Source organism: Akanthomyces muscarius, chromosome 3, assembly GCF_028009165.1.
Source record: "Akanthomyces muscarius strain Ve6 chromosome 3, whole genome shotgun sequence".
Lineage (NCBI taxonomy): Eukaryota > Fungi > Ascomycota > Sordariomycetes > Hypocreales > Cordycipitaceae > Akanthomyces > Akanthomyces muscarius.
This window is the reverse complement of record NC_079243.1, coordinates 3,696,763-3,713,987: the sequence shown is the minus strand read 5'-3', so window position 1 is coordinate 3,713,987 and position 17,225 is coordinate 3,696,763. Positions and strand designations below refer to the sequence as shown.

Below are 17,225 nucleotides of genomic sequence, written 5' to 3'. Positions count from 1 at the left end.
AGAGCGTCGTCATCTTAGTAGCTATTGCTTCGCATCCTTTCGTGGCGTGTATCTTCGGGAAGTGGGCAATACACAGACACGCGGCCGTGTAGCTTGGCCTTTTTACTCCTGTCGAATGAAAGGGCATTTATGTTTTCACTGCAACTGCCTATCAGTAGCTACTGAGACCTACATCTCATCCTTGTCTCGTGGCTAATCAGTTATTCGCACATGTTGACACTGGATCTCACGAGAAGAAAGCTGCGCGAGTAATGGCAGCGCATAAATTAGCGAGTGGAAGCCGAGGGCAATCTCGTCTCTGTCCTCCTATCCGGAAGGACAGTCACCGGAGACACGCGTCAAGTAGACTGCTTCTTTGTAACCGCCCGAATATCTCGGCAGATTGGTGAACGATGAGTCGGGAGAGGAGATGAAGGACTCGGCAGTCGGGGGCTCTGTAAGCGGGAATTTCGAGCCAAAGTTGCATCCCGGGGTCGGGCGGCAACTGATCGCCCACGCGGGGGTAGCATCACCAGGGAAGGCTGCCAATCACAATCCTTGCGTCGGCTTGCCGTTAGATCCGGATCTCTCGGGAAAGACGACTTGGAGTAAGAAGAGTAGCTCGAGCGTTCAATTTATAAGTGCCACGCTTTACCCTTGTCTTGGCAGTTTGGGTGATTAAGTGGCGTTTTCTAGCCAGATCTTCAGGCGCAACCGTGGCTAGCGGTGCTCGGCAGCATGACGCAGCTCGTGTGCATGGAACTCGTGTCTCTGCTCTGGATATCCATGCTTCCAAAGCTAGGAGGTTGGCCAGAGTAGCCTCGGCCGACGCTCCATTGAATGATGCCGATGTCGTCTCATCGTTGATTGTGATAGTGCGCCAAGCCGAGTTGGCAGGAGTAGAGGCGGTATCGAGTCCGAGGATGAGGATGGCTGCGATGAGCCGCCAATCGTATCGCCCGACGTACCATAATACGATATCATTATTACGATGCACTTTGGAGCCGATTTGAGGTCCGTCGTTGGCGATGGCGTGGGGATCTGGACTCTGAGGAGGCGTCGTTTGCCGTCCACTACAGGGAGTGCTCGGACTCAATTCGGCTATTGCGGACGGACGCTCAGGTCTTTTGCACACATGATTGCCGCATTGCATCAAAAATGGGCTGGATTATGTTTCTTGGACAATCTTGACAATGAACAAAGGCAGGTTGCTCAAGTCGATGCCAGGGCATCAAGACTAGAGGGAAAGTGCTGCGTTTCCCCCGTTTCCTCAGAGCGCTAGGCACTGCTGGTGTAGAGATGATGTCGGGGAAGCAAAGCAAAAGCAAATCCAGGCACTCACTACCTACGTGGGGGAAGGTGTTTCCTGGCATGCCCCAGGAGCCACTTCCGGTTACAAAAGGCATCGGGGAGTATTTAGACATTGCATGTTTTGGACTTGTTTCTTGTTCAATTACATACCAGTACAGATTACCTTGCTGCTTGTGCTTGCCTGCCTATGACTACAGCGGACAGCACCCACGTGGGCAGTTGTGGATGGACAACCCTTACTGGTAGGTACCTGGTAACCTGACGAGCGCTGAGCTGATGACCTGACTGGGCAGTTTTGCAGGGGCCCGATGTCCAGTCTGCCGGGAACGGTGGGCGGGTCTTCAGGGGGCGGCGGCCGCACGCTAGTACCTGTGGCGGATGGACAGTGACATGGTAATGTGAAGCAGCTCGTTGAGAATTCGATGATGCTGATATTTCAGAATTGGTACACGTACGGACAAATATCCTTTTTTTTTCTTTACATTTGAAAATTAGTAGTTGACGGTCGGCAGCGGGACGAGACGGACAGATAGAGCCCATCAGTCGCCCGGCCTCAGATGCCTCCAAATACGCTCGGCGGGGCAGCAAGCGAGACCTCGTATCGCGTTTGTCTTCCATTGCCGGCCGAGCCGTTTGAGGCAGTGCCCTCTTCCGGACAGTCGAACTGGCGTCTTGACACGGTAGTCACTGTTGGTTTATACCGACTTTTGTAGTTGTAAAAATAAAATAAAATGTATGCGCAACAAGCAGACAGACTATATTGAATCTCCCATCTGGCTAGACAGACAAAAAGCTTGGCGCCACACACACGCGCCTTCCAGGGCTGAAGTCAAAAAGGGACACAGACCGGTGGACAGGCTCAGCTGGGCTGAGTTTCAGCGGGTCAGAGCGCTCCCAATGCTAATCACGTCGCCTGAAGTAACCCCTGTAGGGTCTCGTCCACTGCCGGAACGCATCAGCCACTAGGTAAAAAGAGTAAAAATGGACGCCACACAGCCTTGCCTTGCCTTGCACGGCGACCACCACGTCCAGCGCCCAGCCCAGCGTCCAGCGCCCAGCCCAGCCCAGCCCAGCCCAGCCCAAGGGTCCTCTCAAAGTCTTCCTCCCTCCCTCCCGCCCGCCGCCTTTGGCATGTTACTGCTAGCGCTGGCTGGCTGGCTGGCTGGCCGGGCTCGTTCTTTTTTTCCCTCTAGCCTTTCGCGCGCTGCTGCTGCTTCTCCTTTTCCTAGCCTCATCCCATTCCTTTTTCTGACTCTCCTTCTACTGGTATACATTCGTTTCTCTTCAATCTTGCTCCTCTTCTTTTCATCCCGACATTTTTTTGTTTGCGCGGCGACTTTTTTCCCTTGTCGGATCGACAGCCATCCTTTTTTTTTTAACCGCAGATTCATCAGCGATCGATTTCAAGAGACGAGACGGGAAAGAAAGCTGGGCCTCGAGCGCAGATCGGCACATCACCAGTACCACCACCAACACCACCGAACGAGCTTCGACGTGCGGCTTCCGACGCAACGACGACCATCTTCTATTCTTATTCGCTCCTTGGCATCTATATAATACTGTACTTCGACTACACATCATGGCTCGCTCATCCGGCGACTCGCCGCTTCCCACGGCCGAAAAGGCGGCCTCCCCGGCTCCTGGCTCGGGCATCCACCCCTCGCTCTTCATCCTGTATGCTCGCTCTCCTCCGTTTTCCAGCATCGTCGGATTTTTCTCTTGCGCGCGGCACTGACACACATATATCGCAGTAACTGGATCCTCTTCTCCAATGCCACCATTCTCTTCAACAAATGGCTGCTCGACACGGCCGGCTTCCGTACGTCTTGTGCCGCCTCCATCTCCCCAATCTGTGCCCTATGCTAACCTCTTTTCTCCAGGATATCGTACGTCTTCGCCTCTTCCCGCTGCCGCCTCCCCAGCGCAGACCCCCCCGCTAACCCATCACAGCCATCATCCTCACCTGCTGGCATCTCATCTTTGCCACGGCCGCCACCCAGATCCTCGCCCGCACCACAAAGCTCCTCGAGAGCCGCAAGTCGCTCCCCATCGACGGCCGCATGTACCTCCGCACCATTGTCCCCATCGGCATCCTCTACACCGGCTCCCTCGTCTTCTCCAACCTCGTCTACCTCTACCTCTCCGTCGCCTTTACCCAGATGCTCAAGGCCGGCTCCCCCGTCGCCGTCCTCTTCACCTCGTGGGCCTTTCGCGTCGCCGAGCCCAACCTCGCCAAGTTTCTCAACATCCTCGTCATCGTCATTGGCGTCGGCATCGCCAGCTTTGGCGAGATCAACTTTTCCATGATTGGCTTCGTCTACCAGATCCTCGGCATCATCTTCGAGGCCGTCCGCCTCGTCATGATCCAGGTCATGCTCACCGCCGAGGGCATGAAGATGGACCCCCTCGTCGCCCTCTACTACTACGCCCCCGTCTGCGCCTTCTTCAACATCTTTGTCGCCCTCTTCACCGAGGCCAGCACCTTCAAGTACGAGGACCTCGTCAACACGGGCTTCACCATGCTCTTCCTCAACGCCAGCGTCGCCTTTATGCTCAACATTGCCTCCGTCTTTCTCATTGGCAAGACGTCGGGTCTCGTCCTGACCCTGACCGGCATCCTCAAGGCCATCCTTCTCGTCGCCGTCTCCGTCGTCATCTGGAAGACGCCCATCAGCCCGCTCCAGGCCTTCGGCTACGGCATCGCCCTCCTCGGCCTCTCCTACTACTCGCTCGGCTACGACAATGTCGTCAAGATTTACAACAACTCCTCGGCCTACATTTCCGCCACCATGAACTCGTACGGCGCCGTGCCTGGATCTCCCGACGGCGTCCGCGGCGGCATGCTCACCAAGCGCTACGTCGTCCTCGGCAGCGCCGTCTTTGGCTTCCTCTTTGTCATGGCCGTCCTGTTTATGTGGGTGAACTCGGTGCCCACCATCTCCACCACGTCATTAGGAGCGAATTAGACGAAAGGCGAATGGGATTTGATTTTTATCTACGTTTTGGAGATTTGGTGTTCAAACTCTTGGTTGTCATTTTTGTATGTGGAAACAAGCGATGTATTGAAAAAAGAAAGAAGCGGAATTCTCTATATATACGGTTAATATGATGAAGATGAAGAATCATTTATTGACATTGCTACTGTGATGAGAGACGAAGAAGAGTCGTTGGAAGCCATTGTGAGTCAGGTTGTGTATTTACTGGCTGCAGGATAGCTTGCCATCGAGGTTGCACAACACGTCGTCTGTGCCGATTAGCCGTGCTTCTAGTCCTGGAAGTTGTCTCTTTTGTCGCAAGAGTAGCCCCCGAAAAGGGAGAAAGAGAAAGACAAGGATGCATTTGGTACGTACTTAGGTCGATTTGCGTCTGCTTCTCGTGCCCGCTACCATCCGCGCACGTGGCGTGGAAAAAGTTGGGCGTCCCGATCGGATCGATGCCAAAGTCGTGGCAGCTATTCGCGAAGCTGTGGGGGGAGGGTGTCAGCTGCAGCTCTTGAGTCCTGGCACAAGGCTTCCAATTTCACGACACAACGGAGCGGGGAGGAAGTTGACGAGCGACAATTTCATTTCTCTTTCCTCCTTGCTTTCCTTGTTTGTGTCTCTCTTTTTTTTTCCTCTTTTGTTAAAGGGCAAAAGGCATCGAAAACGCCCGCCAAGAAGACACGGCAAGCAAACTCACCCCGTTCCGCTCGTCAGCTGCCCAAAGGTATTCGACAGGCAGTCGTCGATGCGCACCATCGGGTTGTAGTTGCGCTCGCCCGCCTCGTCGAAGCAGTACGTCGCGTACACGGTCATGTCGGCGTCGGGCCGGCCCGACGTGCCGTTGTGCGCGTACGCCCGCCCGCAGGTGCCCGCGAAGCCCGAGCAGCCGGCCCGTTTGATCGTCGCGGCGGCGGCGGCGGCGGCGGCGGCGGCGGCGGCGGCTGCCAGCATGACGGTGAATGTAAATGGGAGCATATTTGAGAGACGACTTGAATATTTACAAATGGGAAGCTGTATATACAAAAAGGACATCAGGCAAGGTAGTAAAGGAGGAGAGTAAAAGGCCAGATGTGAGGACTACATGCTGCGGATGTAAGCTACATGAAGAAGTGAGAGCTAGCTTCGGCCCGATCTGCTTGAGGAGGGGAAGCTCACGAATTGGAAAAGACTAGTATATACTGGTACAGGGAACAATCTTTTGTCTAGTGAAGTGGTGTTATGGGCTACAGATGCGGGTTCGGGGTAGAGTTGCATTGTAAAGCGTTAGCTCGGCGTCTTATCCCAGCGGTGCATCGCCGTGCCGGCTTGCTGTGATTCTACATAATCCAATAATATAGTCGTTGTTAGCATATACGGCACCTCACATGTATATTTAATGACAATAAGTGAGGAAGGACTACAGAGCAAGGTCAAGCCGGGTCGGAGAAGCGAATTGGACAACGGTTCAGTGTCACTGATCGACAGACTTGTATGGAGGAAGTTTTCCCCGTGTGCACAGGCTGGAAGCCACGTATCGTACAGTCAGTCGTAGATGGAAGGATTGTGGGAATGAAAAGAGGATTATCAAGGAAAGAAATAGAAGAAGTAACGTCCAAACTGCACCGTCAAGCAAAAAAGTTGCACCTCGTGCAGCCAAAAAGCAAAGTTGATAAGCTCGGAACCAGGATCGAACTGATGACTTCAGGATGGTCGCAGGTGGGTAAAGACCCACACAACTGCAATCCCGTACTCTACCACTGAGTTATCCGAGCTCGACGAAAGCTTCCTAAAAATGGGTTATATCGATATCACCAGGTCGCCATCAGCCACATTACCAGCGACATGGCAGTTAGTCTGAAGATGTTGTCAATGCTTGGGGAATGAATACAAGTTATATACGACGAATTTTTAAATTCGTTCCAGAGGTTTGTTCGTGGGGGTGGGTACATCCGTGGGCTGTACACAACACAAGCAACACTGGGACTAACGTTACTTCGTACTGTCGACTTGAAAAACGTGCGAGGGTTGAATCATGGCCTGGCTTGGATTGGTAAATATCAGGCGCTGCCTTGTTCTATATAGTGGCATACATAGCATGTTATGCAGCCTGCTATACGAATATACACATCGTCAGCCACCTACACGTAGAAATTCTGTCCATCACAGTCAGCGGGGGCCTTCTCGTAGCTGAATTGCCCAGTAGCTGTATGGCGGGGCTTCCTCAACGTCCTTTGTACAGAGCCAGAGTTTACACACCCTGGTATAAATGCCAGGCACGATACCGGAGATCCAGGTTTATTCCGCTTGTCCCCCAAAAAGAAAAAGAAAAACATCCGGCGTACGTTACCACAGAATCAGTGGCTGTTAGTTTTTACCAAAGCAGCCATATCTGCGCACCCTCGGGCCCCCGCACTGCAGCGCAAACACCGGCCAGGTCCGCTTCCTTGACCCACTTTCGCGTACCACAATGCCAAAAAAATAAGAAACACAAGAGCTCGGAGACGGGATCGAACCGCCGACTTCAGGATAAGTTGTCTGATGAATTCTGGATTCATGTCACTGCAATCCCGCACTCTACCACTGAGTTATCCGAGCGGATGTGGAGTCCGGCCCAGCAATTACGCCATATGTACACTCCTAACCGTCATAAAGACGCTGCGAGTATCGTTTCCCCGGTGCGACAGGCTGAATTGTGCACAACCACCGACGTAAGCAGTCATAGCTCGCTGTGCTTGAAGTGGTAATTATGCCAGGATCATAGGCTTCCGAGATTCCCCGGCGACTGCTAGGTATGCCGCGTTGTCGAGTTGAACCCAGAGGTTCTGTTGATATAGGGTACTCTGGCCGTGGTGGCCAGCTCGGCCGGTCCAAGGTCAAGCCGGCCGAGGGAAATGTCAGTCATGAGAACTGATGTCTTGAAATCTTCTTTTCCTCTGATAGCACGCACAGTTCGATCAGGTTTTGCGGCGTAGACAGTACGTGTGGTGAATAATCGTATGGATGAATGGCCTTCCTCCAACTTTTGCAGCATGGGGTTATGACACCTCGCATGGCGCTCATAGGACAGAAGTTCTTGAATAATATTTTGACAAACGCTCAAGAGGGAGACTGCGCAAAGTGATGGAATTTTCGAATGCCTGGTTACATATATGACTACTCCACAATCGCTTCTAACCTTTCATCTACATCTCCATGGCACCGATACATGGCATTTGTAGACATGATTTGACTAAAAGGGCTTGTGTGCAATTAGGCTTTGTATTCGCTCGTATTACTACATAGACATTAAACCAGCTCTGTCCTCTTTTGCATCTACGGACTGCGGCTTCTTCGTCTGCTTCGGCTGCGGTCTCGGCGCTCACGCCGACGGGACGTACTTCTCTCTCGTCTGTCACGACGGTCTCTATCCCTATCTCTGTCCCTGTCCCTGTCCCTGTCGCGATCCCTATCCCGATCACGGTCCCTATCTCTATCGCGATCACGATCACGGTCGCGGAAGCCAACGCTGCGACTGCGCGACCGGCGCTCGTCCCGCCTGCGGTCATCCACGCCCGGCACGGGAAGGCCCTTAGCCCGTGCGTCCTTTTGCGCTGCGAGGTACGCCTTGGCCTCCTTCTCACGCTTCCGAACCTCTTCGAGCTTGCGCTCCTCGAGTTCCTCGCGCGTGGCCGAGGCGGTGCGCAGGTGCGTCGAGCGGGAGCGGCTTCGGCGGTCGCGGTCGCGGCCTCGGTCCCTGTCTCGATCGCGATCTCTGTCGTCGCGACGATCACGGTCCCTGTCCCTATCGCGGTCACGGCTCCTGCTCCGGCGGCGCGCAGGCGAACGTGCAGCGGCCGCTGCCCTGGGGTCGTAGTGGTCGTACCGATCTGCGGTAGGCCTGTCCCGTGAGCGGCTGCGGTTCCTGCTGCGGTCTCTGTCTCGCCTGGAGCGGCTGTCGTCGCGGCGGCTGCGCGAAGTCGAGCGATCCCTTCGGACGCTGCGATCGTCTCGTCGGTCGCGTGAGCGGGTTCTCTCCCGACGGCGCGGCGGTGTCCTGGCGCGCGACCTGCTGGGGTCTCGGCGACGTGACCGGCTTCTATCCGATGGTCTCGCACGCGAGCGGGTGCGGTCTCTATCATCGCGCCTCGGTTGGGATCGTGATCTTTCTCGTCGTGGCCTCGAGCGGCTGCGCTCTCGTCGGGGCGAGTTGGAGCGACGATCACGACGGCTTCTATCTCTGCTCCTGTCTCTGCTCCTGTCTCTGCTCCTGTCCCGTCTTCTGTCGGCGTCCCTATCAATCGCACGTGAAGCACTGCGGCTGACTCTTCGCTCGTCGCGCGGCGCAGACGAGTCTCCTCTGTCACGTCGTGTCCTGGAGTCGCCTCTAACGGATCCACGGCCAGACTCGCGTCGGATGGGGTCAATGGCAGATACAAGAGCAGTCTTGCGAGGGGGTGGCGCCAGCGCTGAGTCAATCTCGACCTCGGGCCGGCTGCGTGTGGAGCGGCTCTCACGAATCAAGTCATCCAGAGCCTCTTGCTCAAGACGCTCGAGATCTTCCTTGGAAAGTTCCTTGGGCTCTTTGTCCTTGGCCTGACTATCCGTGTCACGACGGCGATCTCGGTCTGCGTCTCTATCCCTGTCCCGATCTCTAGCCCTATCGCGTTCACGATCCCTGTCTCGGTCTCGGTCGCGGCTTCGATCGCGGTCACGGCTTCGATCGCGGTCACGGCTTCGATCACGGTCACGGCTTCTATCACGATCGTCGCCCCTGTCTTTGCGCTCTCCTTCGCGCTCCTTGTCTCTGCGCTCGCGTTCTTTGTGCCGTTTGTCGCGTTCCAAATCTCTAAGTCGTTCGCGTTCCTCACGATCAGCTTCGCGCTTCCGCCTGCGCTCGTCGCGCTCGTCCTGTCGCTTGATTTCTGCCAGCTCCCGCTCCTTCTCTTCCCTCTTGCGCTCCTCCCGCGCGATGCGGCGCTTCTCCTCCGCAATCGCCTCTTCCTTCTGTCGTAGCTCGTCTCTTATGCGGGCGCGCTCCGCTCGTCGGGCCGCCGTGTCGGCGGCATAGTCTTCGTCGGTTTTGGATCCGCGTAGCTTCTCTGCCTCGGCAGCTTCGGGGCCCAGCTCGGCGCGGCGGATCTCGCGAATGCGCTCCTCGATGGTGCCAACGTCAATCAGCTTGCCGAGTACCTCTTCGGCCTTTTGATAGACACCGGAGCGCTCGAGGGCACCATCAATAAGAGCGGCAGCCTTGCGGCGATCGAGGGTGAGTAGTTGCTGCGGGTTGCGCTCGACTTCCTTCTCAGCGACTTCGAGGATCGCCTTGGTGACTTGCGCCTCGTAGTCGCTTGCCTCAAACTTGTCCCATACGTGCTTGCGAATGTCGTCGTATGCGCCCTCCTTCTTGAATGCGTGCGCAAGCGACTCGATGGCGGCGCGTGTTGCCGAAGGCAGGGGTAGGTCGGAGGCCTTGTATTTGCGTGGCTCCACGCCTGCGCCGGGCTTGCTGCTTGGCGCCTTGTCCATCGATGCCATAGTAGCGCTGGCCGACGCGGGCCTAGGTCTCAGAGGCAGCTATCGCGCGGTTGCTTCGCCGTGAAATCGTCAATGTGTGGGCATGCCGGAGTGTTGCGCGCGGTGCAAAAGACTGGTGTGCAGGTTGATGTTGATGCTACAGGAAATTCGAAGTCCCCTGGCGCGATAGACGATACGACAAGTGGCACGTGATTGGCAACAAAAATACTTGCAGCCACAAAGTCTAGGTGAGAAATATGCCGTGTTATAAACGGACTGCGTACATTCTTATCTACGTGAATAAATGAAGAACACCGAGCCGAGTTTTTATGACTGTGGAAAGTGTCGGCTCTGCCCTCGCGTTCTGCTGGTCCGCAGATCGCGACCGTCCCACTTTAGCCTTCGCAGTGCTTCGTCCAAGCTCGAGGCCATGCTGTCCGAGCCACCGGTGGTTTCTTGTGCAAGATATGTTTTTTTCTCTCGCGACAATGAATGCTAGACGGATCGTGCAACACTATAAAAATCTGCCTTTAAAAATATTTTCTACCGTCTCTCAACGGCATGGCATATTGCTTGAATGTTTCCCACTAATAACATGGCTGCCCCGCAGTGCTCGTAATTGCACCATGCCTTGGAATCGTGACACGAAACAATTACTTTGCACGGCAATATTCGGGCAGGATTCTAGACCCATCGTTCAAACATGTCAGCTACCTCTGCAGATGGCAAGCCCATAGATCCGAAGGAGAACCTTCGTCGCATGGCAGCCGGTGAGCTGTATTATGCCTTTACGCCAGATCTGATTGCGGCCCGCAAGAGAGTTGAGGCCGCCTACAAGCGCTTCAACAAGGCCGAGGATGCTACAAGACGAGAGCTGGCAGAGATGTGGAACGAGTGAGCTTGAGATGCTCCATAAATGCCATTCTATACTTATGCTCTACCCTAGCATCACACAGGACAAGACGCCGCTGCCACCAAAAGCAGCCACAGAGGAGGAAGACGAGGAGCTCCTCCAGGACCATGCGTGGGTAGATCGACCCATTGCCACAATAGACTACGGGCACAACATCAAGTAAAGCCACCCAAAAGATAGCGAGGGGGGAGGTTGCCGTGACTTTGCGAGGCTGACGTTTCTCTCCCAGGCTCGGCAAGAATGTGTACATCAACGCCAACAGCGCCTGGCTCGACACTTGCACCATTACGATTGGCGACCGGGTCCTGACCGGTCCAAACGTGCACTTTTACGCGGCCACGCATCCCGTCGACTATCGCGTGCGCAATGGCACGCGCGGACCCGAGGCCGGCGGGCCCATCACCGTCGGCGACGACTGCTGGATCGGCGGCAACGTCACGATCCTGGCGGGCGTCACCATTGGCCGCGGCAGCGTCATTGGCGCCGCGAGCGTCGTCACAAAGGACATTCCGCCCGAGTCTGTGGCCGTGGGCAACCCGGCGCGCGTGATTAAAAAGGTAGACACGTCTAAGCCTCCTCAATACCAGTAAGGCCTTCTGCTTCTGCACATATGCTACAGGCATACGACACATACCAGACATGGACTGGATGAACACAAGACACGACATTTGCAATGTTTTTTTTTGTGGATTATAGTAATTGTACACTCCGGGGGTGAAATAGAGATGGATATCATAAGCGGGTTTTGTCGTAAAACGGTTCGTCGTAGAGGAGAGAGATGTTGTAGATCCGCAGCACAACAATACTAAAACAAAGGAAGCCAAAAACGCCTCGCCGCACAATGGTCTACCGGAAGGGCAGCACGAAGAATATAAGGAGTGAGATGATACAGACGGCGGACCACGTTTTTGTCTTAAAACTCTCCGTCGCCCCCGTTTCCGACAACGTTGGCCGCCCACAGACCAACGAGACCCCACCAGTTCACCTTCCAGCCGCGCCACAGGCCATCGAGGCCTTGGCCCTTCTTGATGACCGGCGTCTGCGGTCGGGCTTTGCTGGCCTTGCGGTTGCCCTTGGCCGGCGGCTGCAGCTCCGTGGTCGTCCGGAAGCCCTCGGCCGAGGTGATGTGGTACATGGTGCCGAGGACGCCGCGGTACGGGCCGACGGGGACAATCGTGTCCATGCGGAGGTCCTTGCCGGCGAGCGCGCGGACGTAGGCCGGGGTCGACAGCACCGCCATCTGGCCGCGGCGGAGGACCGTCTCGAGCGGCAGCTTGATCAGGATGGCCGTGGTCGAGGCGAGGAACTTGGCGGCGGAAAAGGTCATGGGCGAGGCCTGGTTGTCGAGCAGGAACTTGGTGCGCAGAAGCAGAGGCGTCGACAGGGTGATGAGCGGGTGGATGAGAGAGTTGAGGATCGTGGGGACGGCGAGCATCGAGTCGACAAAGTAGGACGGCAGCGCGCGCAGCGTGGCCAGGGTCCGGCGGGAGCCCTTTGTGCTGGGCGTCATGATGAGCCTCGTCCGCACCAGGTCCAGCGGCGCGAGCACGAGTCCGGTGACGACGGCTGCGGTGGCCGCGACGAACAGCGAGGCCCACGGGTACGGCGTCGCAATGTCAATGATGCGGTCAATATCGTCCTTGAGGCCCAGGTCCGGGACGTTGAAGATGGCGCTCAGGAAGCTGCGGGACCAGTTCTCCAGCAGCGAGTGCAGCACCGTGTAGAGAAACGTGGCGTTGGTGGCTTTCCAGACGCCAAAGGCGCCGTCCTTTTGCCACAGGTGGCCGATGACCTCGGTGACGGAATCGGGCCGGCGCAGCGGAATGTAGTGCTCCGGGACGACCGACTGCTGGCGCTTGACGGGCTTCGGAGATGTGAGCGGGGAGGCGCGGCGCTCCGTCAGGCTGCCTCCTCGCATTGTGCTTGCGGGCGTATCGGGACCGTTGTATGTAAAGAATGTCGATTCGTCGCCTTCCGAGTCGGAGTCGTGCTGGCAGATATTGTTAGCATGTGTAATGGCAAGAAAGAGCCCGCGATATCCGGCGGCACCATGGATGGGGAGGGCAACATACCTCATATATTCCCAGACCCTGGCTCGAAAAGGACCTTGCGAAAACATTTTCCTCCGACGCCGACAGCAATGCATTCTCGTCTTGGTTGCGGGCCTGCAGGATCGTCTTGGCCACCTCGAACGGCTGCGCCATGAGCACCGAGGTGTACTTCCAGACGAGGTCGTCGAGCAGCTCCTTGGCGCTGCGGGCCATGCTCGGCGCATCCTCGTCCATGTAGCCGTTGTAGTCGAGGTCGCCAAACATGTCGCGCGCCTTGCTGGCGTAGCGAGACGGGGTCGTGGCGACAGCCGCCGACGAGGTGGTGGTCGCGTTGCGCGCCGAGGCCGATGAAAAGGCCTTTGGCCCGGGTGCGGCGGGCTCTGCGCGCTCGCCGATGGAGGGCCGGATGTAGTAGGGTCGCAGGGGATTGACCCCATCGCCGTGGCTCGTCATGTTGGAGACGATGGGCGGTGACGCATGCGGTGGGTGGGTGAGATGGAAGAGAAGAGGAAAAAAGCTTGGATGAGGAGACGAAATGATGCAGTGGCGAGGCGGGAATATGGCAGGCTGGCCGGAGCCGCTAAGTTAGCTTGGCGGCGCGACTCTGACCAGCCACTGACGCGACCCCTGTCGCCTGATTTTTTCACTATAATTGCCTGTAGCGACAGTGTGCTAATTTAATGATGAAATCGAGAGGATATTATATCGGAAAACAAGACAGAAAATCGCGCATCATTACCGTATAATCAAAAACACTACATGCTCTATTGACTGCTTACGCGGTGTTTGATTATTCACCTACCTTTGTGAGTGTGCGCAACTCTAACGCCATAGCACACGTGCCTCGCGGCAATCAGAGTAATTTTCGAAGTAACTCTCCTTAACCAAATTAAAAAGACAGTGTAGTGATCGAAAATTCGAGTCCGCTTCGAGGCATGTTTATTTCAGAAAGAGTTGTTACTATGTACTGTTGACTGGCAGATCCTCGATGTAGTACGAGAGTGTGTAAGTGGCATGTGTACTCTCGTGTAAATCTCAAAGACAACTTTCCAACATGTATATATCCAAAACCACTTTAGCCGATGCCTGAAAAGGCCTAATTGTTGGCATAGCGGTACATCAGAACCATGTCGCGTATTCTCTTGGCCTGACCTGCAGTGAAGCCAGTCTTGCAAGATCTACCACAGCCAGTCAGTATCCTTGTCGAGCGGCATCTAAAGGAGATGATCAACTTACTCATGCGAATAGTCCATGTGGTTCTCGATGGGGTCAAGACCAGGCAGGTCCGGGCAGGTGTCGAGATCGGCCGGGCACCCGGCGCTCGACCAGTTGGGGCCCTTCTCGGCCGGTGTGTCGGCGACAAAGTCGCCCTCGACGTCGCTGCAGCCGCCCTGGAAGGTGTGCAGCAAGCCCATCCAGTGGCCGACCTCGTGCACCGTCAGGAAGCCCCGGTGGTTCTGGCTGCCGTCGGGGAACGAGTCGCTCGACTGCATGCAGCCGTCAATGTGGAGGTTCTCGTCGTTCTCGCCGATCCAGAAGGGGAAGCGGCAGACACCGCTGCCGCGCCAGGTCGGGATGTAGAAGAGGTTCAGGTCGAGGCGGCCGCCGACGCGCAGCCGCGACTTCATCTCAGTCTGCACGTCGTCGCCGGGGTACACGGCGTTGGCCCACTTGCTGTTGACCGTGTACGAGGTGTTGACGTGGTTGAAGCTCACGTTGGCCAAGGCGTACTCTTGGTTGAGGACCCTCATCTGCGCATCAATCTGCTGCTTCTGCACTTGCCCAAAGTCACGACGGCGTCAGCGCGAAAAAGACCAGGGCTTGGGATCGTGAGAGTGTCATACCGAGATGTAACCATTGGAAGGAGAAGTACCGGAAGCGCTCTGGATAATGTGCACGTAGGTGTTGAAGTTCATGGCCGCTCCATTAGCGGCACTGCTTGAAGGTCTGCCTTTGGCAGAAGCCCCAGGAAGGCCCACAGCTTCCATGAGGTTGGCTTTACCGGCTTCAATCTTCTCTACGACGGAAGCATCGCCCGCGAGCATCTGCCGATGGACTTTGAGAGCTTCCTCGCCGGGGTCGGTCGCGCAGAACTCGCCGCCAGGCTGCTGTGGCATGGCGGCAGCCAACGGCATGGCTGCCATCAGCGCAGTGACAATGCGGGTAGAGAGAAGCATGATTGCTAGGCAGCGTAGAGAGGATTGTAATAGTGGCTATAGTTTCTTTGCAGACGAAAATGCTGTTGTAGTGACTGGAGAATTGGAAAGAGACTGCGAGTATTGGCTGTTTATATACATAGTCTTGAACATGAGGGGCTGGTAGAGCGAAGCCTTCAACTTGCAACTGCCGAGACGGACTGCCAATTTGCAGTATGTAATTGCTGCTACGGTTAAGCCTATCGGCTTTCTTAAATCCCAACGCACAGTACTAAGACCCAGCAGCAGATGAGGCTAGAGAAACGTTGCAAGACCGCTACCTGCCCTTCACAGCTAACTATACCCGCATCCCAGAATGCTATTTTCCCAAACTGCCTAAAGTAGAAGGACGGACGCAGATACTGTATTGGGGAGAGGGCTTGGCGCAGAATTCGAGAACCGTGTTCCCAGCACCTACCACTCCGGAAAGTGACTGGGGATCACGTACGCAAACTCGCTTACAAGCACAATCAGCGGGCATCAGGAGGGGGAGGTTTTGCCCAGCCCTTACGCAACTTCCAGAAAGGGCAAAAGGAAAGGGAAAGATGGAGATTTTCTCCCTCAGCACATCCTTGCGGCGAGAAATAAGGTTATCTGCCGCGATGCGGTTGATCAAATGCCCAAATGATGCTAGCTCGTCGCTGCCAAGACGAGGCGCCTCCTCCGCAGTTTGCAGGTGTTGCGAAAGCCATGTAAAACCGTGGGGTCCATATTAGAAAGGCAAGCGAACCCCCGAAATTAAAGAATTGTGCCATTTATCATGCCAAAGTTCATACCGCTGTATTGTGGAATGGTAATTGGCAAATGGCCCGCATATAAGCGAGAATGGGTATCGTGTAGTGGCCTGGGACTAACATATCATACGCTAAAATGCTACAATATTAGGAGCACGGTAACAGACAAGAATTCGAGACTCCATTCGAAATCGAGTTTTCCTTGAAATTTTCACGAAAGAAGACGAGGGGGAAAAGATGGCGTACTACTCTTCAACGGCCGCTCTACGTTGCAACGGCGTGGAGCTGCAACTGCTCGTCTTAGTAGGAGTGCTATTATACAGCCAGCACAATCAGCCTATTAAATAAACAGGAATTCTGAGAAAAAGTCAAATCTTTTTTTACACTTCTGCCGGTATTCAAAATCCCCATATTCGCAAATACCTTGCCCGCCACCCCCAGACGAGGCAATCCCCGGCCTCGGACATCGAGCTTCTCGGTCCAGAAAGGGCGCCACTTTAAATTGTCCGCTCAGCCCGGCCATCTGCAGCCAATCCCAGCGCCGGTAATTCAATGGCCGCTGCAGCCCGAAAAAACGCTCCCTAGACTAGTCACCACCAAAGCTTGGATGACCCAGAGCTCTCTCTTTTTTTTCTGCCTCATCTCACGCAGAGCCCAAGCAAGCAAACGACAGCGCCGCTCCCCTCTCAGAATGTCGACCACACGGACAATTGCGACCGGCCTCGCGAGGCTGTCGGCGGCGACGACGCGACGATTGCCGACCTGCGCCGCCGCCCGGGTTGCCAGCGCCCCCCCGTCCTTATCCTCACCATACCTGTCGAGCCGGCGAGCGGCGGCGATGTCGGGCTGGACGACAAGAACGACGGCAATGCGCGCTTTTTCGACAACGCGGGTGCAGCGCCACGGCCACGTGCACACGCCCAAGCCCGGCGAAGAGTGAGTTTCTAGACCAGCCCTTGTCTTTTTCCCGAGTCTCGGGGAAAAAAAAAGACACCGAAATCCCCCTCGTGCCAGGAACCCCCGTCGCTAATCGTCCTTTGTCGCGCAGACTCTACGTCACATTCGTCGACAAGGACGGCGAGGAGCACAAGCTGGCCGTCGCCGAGGGCGACAACCTGCTCGACATTGCGCAGGCGCACGACCTCGAGATGGAGGGCGCCTGCGGCGGCTCCTGCGCCTGCTCGACGTGCCACGTCATCGTCGCCGACGAGGGGCTCTACGACAAGATGCCCGAGCCCGAGGACGACGAGAACGACATGCTCGACCTGGCGTTTGGCCTGACCGAGACGAGCCGCCTCGGGTGCCAGGTCATCATGACCAAGGATCTGGACGGCCTGGTCGTCAAGCTGCCCACCATGACACGGAACCTGCAGGCCAGCGACTTTCAATAGTGTAGGCTGGGCAAGGTGCTAGAATACGGGGGGAAAAGGCGGTTGAAGTTGATTCACCACGCAGCGGAGGTTGGAGGGGGGCTCATGTTTTATTTATTTTTTATAATTGCATCAGGCGCACAACATGTACATTATTGTAACGAAACCTTGGAGATGGAGACTGGAAGATCTGGCTGAACGGCTTGGTCGGCATAAAAT

The 17,225-nt window shown here is 55.8% G+C and overlaps 8 protein-coding genes across 8 annotated transcripts; 4 read left to right on the top strand and 4 right to left on the bottom strand.

Annotated features, from left to right (window-relative positions):
• Positions 1-2,869: 2,869 nt before the first annotated feature.
• LMH87_002589 (uncharacterized protein) lies at positions 2,870-4,256 on the top strand (the record flags this gene model as incomplete). Its single annotated transcript, XM_056194068.1, has 4 exons — positions 2,870-2,964; positions 3,042-3,109; positions 3,171-3,176; positions 3,241-4,256. 4 exons carry the CDS (start codon positions 2,870-2,872, stop codon positions 4,254-4,256), a joined length of 1,185 nt encoding a protein of 394 aa, XP_056051043.1.
• A 231-nt stretch (positions 4,257-4,487) lies between these two features.
• Positions 4,488-5,246, bottom strand: LMH87_002588 (uncharacterized protein; the record flags this gene model as incomplete). The annotated part of the gene is made up of 3 exons (XM_056194067.1): positions 4,488-4,534; positions 4,641-4,753; positions 4,969-5,246. The coding sequence occupies 3 exons, from the start codon at positions 5,244-5,246 to the stop codon at positions 4,488-4,490; spliced, it is 438 nt and encodes a 145-aa protein (XP_056051042.1).
• Positions 5,247-6,877: 1,631 nt separating this feature from the next.
• On the top strand, positions 6,878-7,238 carry LMH87_002587 (uncharacterized protein; the record flags this gene model as incomplete). Its single annotated transcript, XM_056194066.1, has 4 exons — positions 6,878-6,958; positions 7,012-7,039; positions 7,085-7,143; positions 7,200-7,238. The coding sequence occupies 4 exons, from the start codon at positions 6,878-6,880 to the stop codon at positions 7,236-7,238; spliced, it is 207 nt and encodes a 68-aa protein (XP_056051041.1).
• An 802-nt stretch (positions 7,239-8,040) lies between these two features.
• LMH87_002586 (uncharacterized protein) lies at positions 8,041-9,755 on the bottom strand (the record flags this gene model as incomplete). Its single annotated transcript, XM_056194065.1, has 3 exons — positions 8,041-8,325; positions 8,553-8,854; positions 9,098-9,755. The coding sequence occupies 3 exons, from the start codon at positions 9,753-9,755 to the stop codon at positions 8,041-8,043; spliced, it is 1,245 nt and encodes a 414-aa protein (XP_056051040.1).
• Positions 9,756-10,446: 691 nt separating this feature from the next.
• On the top strand, positions 10,447-11,246 carry LMH87_002585 (uncharacterized protein; the record flags this gene model as incomplete). The annotated part of the gene is made up of 3 exons (XM_056194064.1): positions 10,447-10,637; positions 10,690-10,815; positions 10,886-11,246. The coding sequence occupies 3 exons, from the start codon at positions 10,447-10,449 to the stop codon at positions 11,244-11,246; spliced, it is 678 nt and encodes a 225-aa protein (XP_056051039.1).
• A 323-nt stretch (positions 11,247-11,569) lies between these two features.
• Positions 11,570-13,160, bottom strand: LMH87_002584 (uncharacterized protein; the record flags this gene model as incomplete). The annotated part of the gene is made up of 2 exons (XM_056194063.1): positions 11,570-12,646; positions 12,729-13,160. 2 exons carry the CDS (start codon positions 13,158-13,160, stop codon positions 11,570-11,572), a joined length of 1,509 nt encoding a protein of 502 aa, XP_056051038.1.
• Positions 13,161-13,803: 643 nt separating this feature from the next.
• Positions 13,804-14,884, bottom strand: LMH87_002583 (uncharacterized protein; the record flags this gene model as incomplete). Its single annotated transcript, XM_056194062.1, has 3 exons — positions 13,804-13,885; positions 13,944-14,479; positions 14,552-14,884. 3 exons carry the CDS (start codon positions 14,882-14,884, stop codon positions 13,804-13,806), a joined length of 951 nt encoding a protein of 316 aa, XP_056051037.1.
• Positions 14,885-16,504: 1,620 nt separating this feature from the next.
• Positions 16,505-17,027, top strand: LMH87_002582 (uncharacterized protein; the record flags this gene model as incomplete). The annotated part of the gene is made up of 2 exons (XM_056194060.1): positions 16,505-16,572; positions 16,685-17,027. 2 exons carry the CDS (start codon positions 16,505-16,507, stop codon positions 17,025-17,027), a joined length of 411 nt encoding a protein of 136 aa, XP_056051036.1.
• Positions 17,028-17,225: the final 198 nt, after the last annotated feature.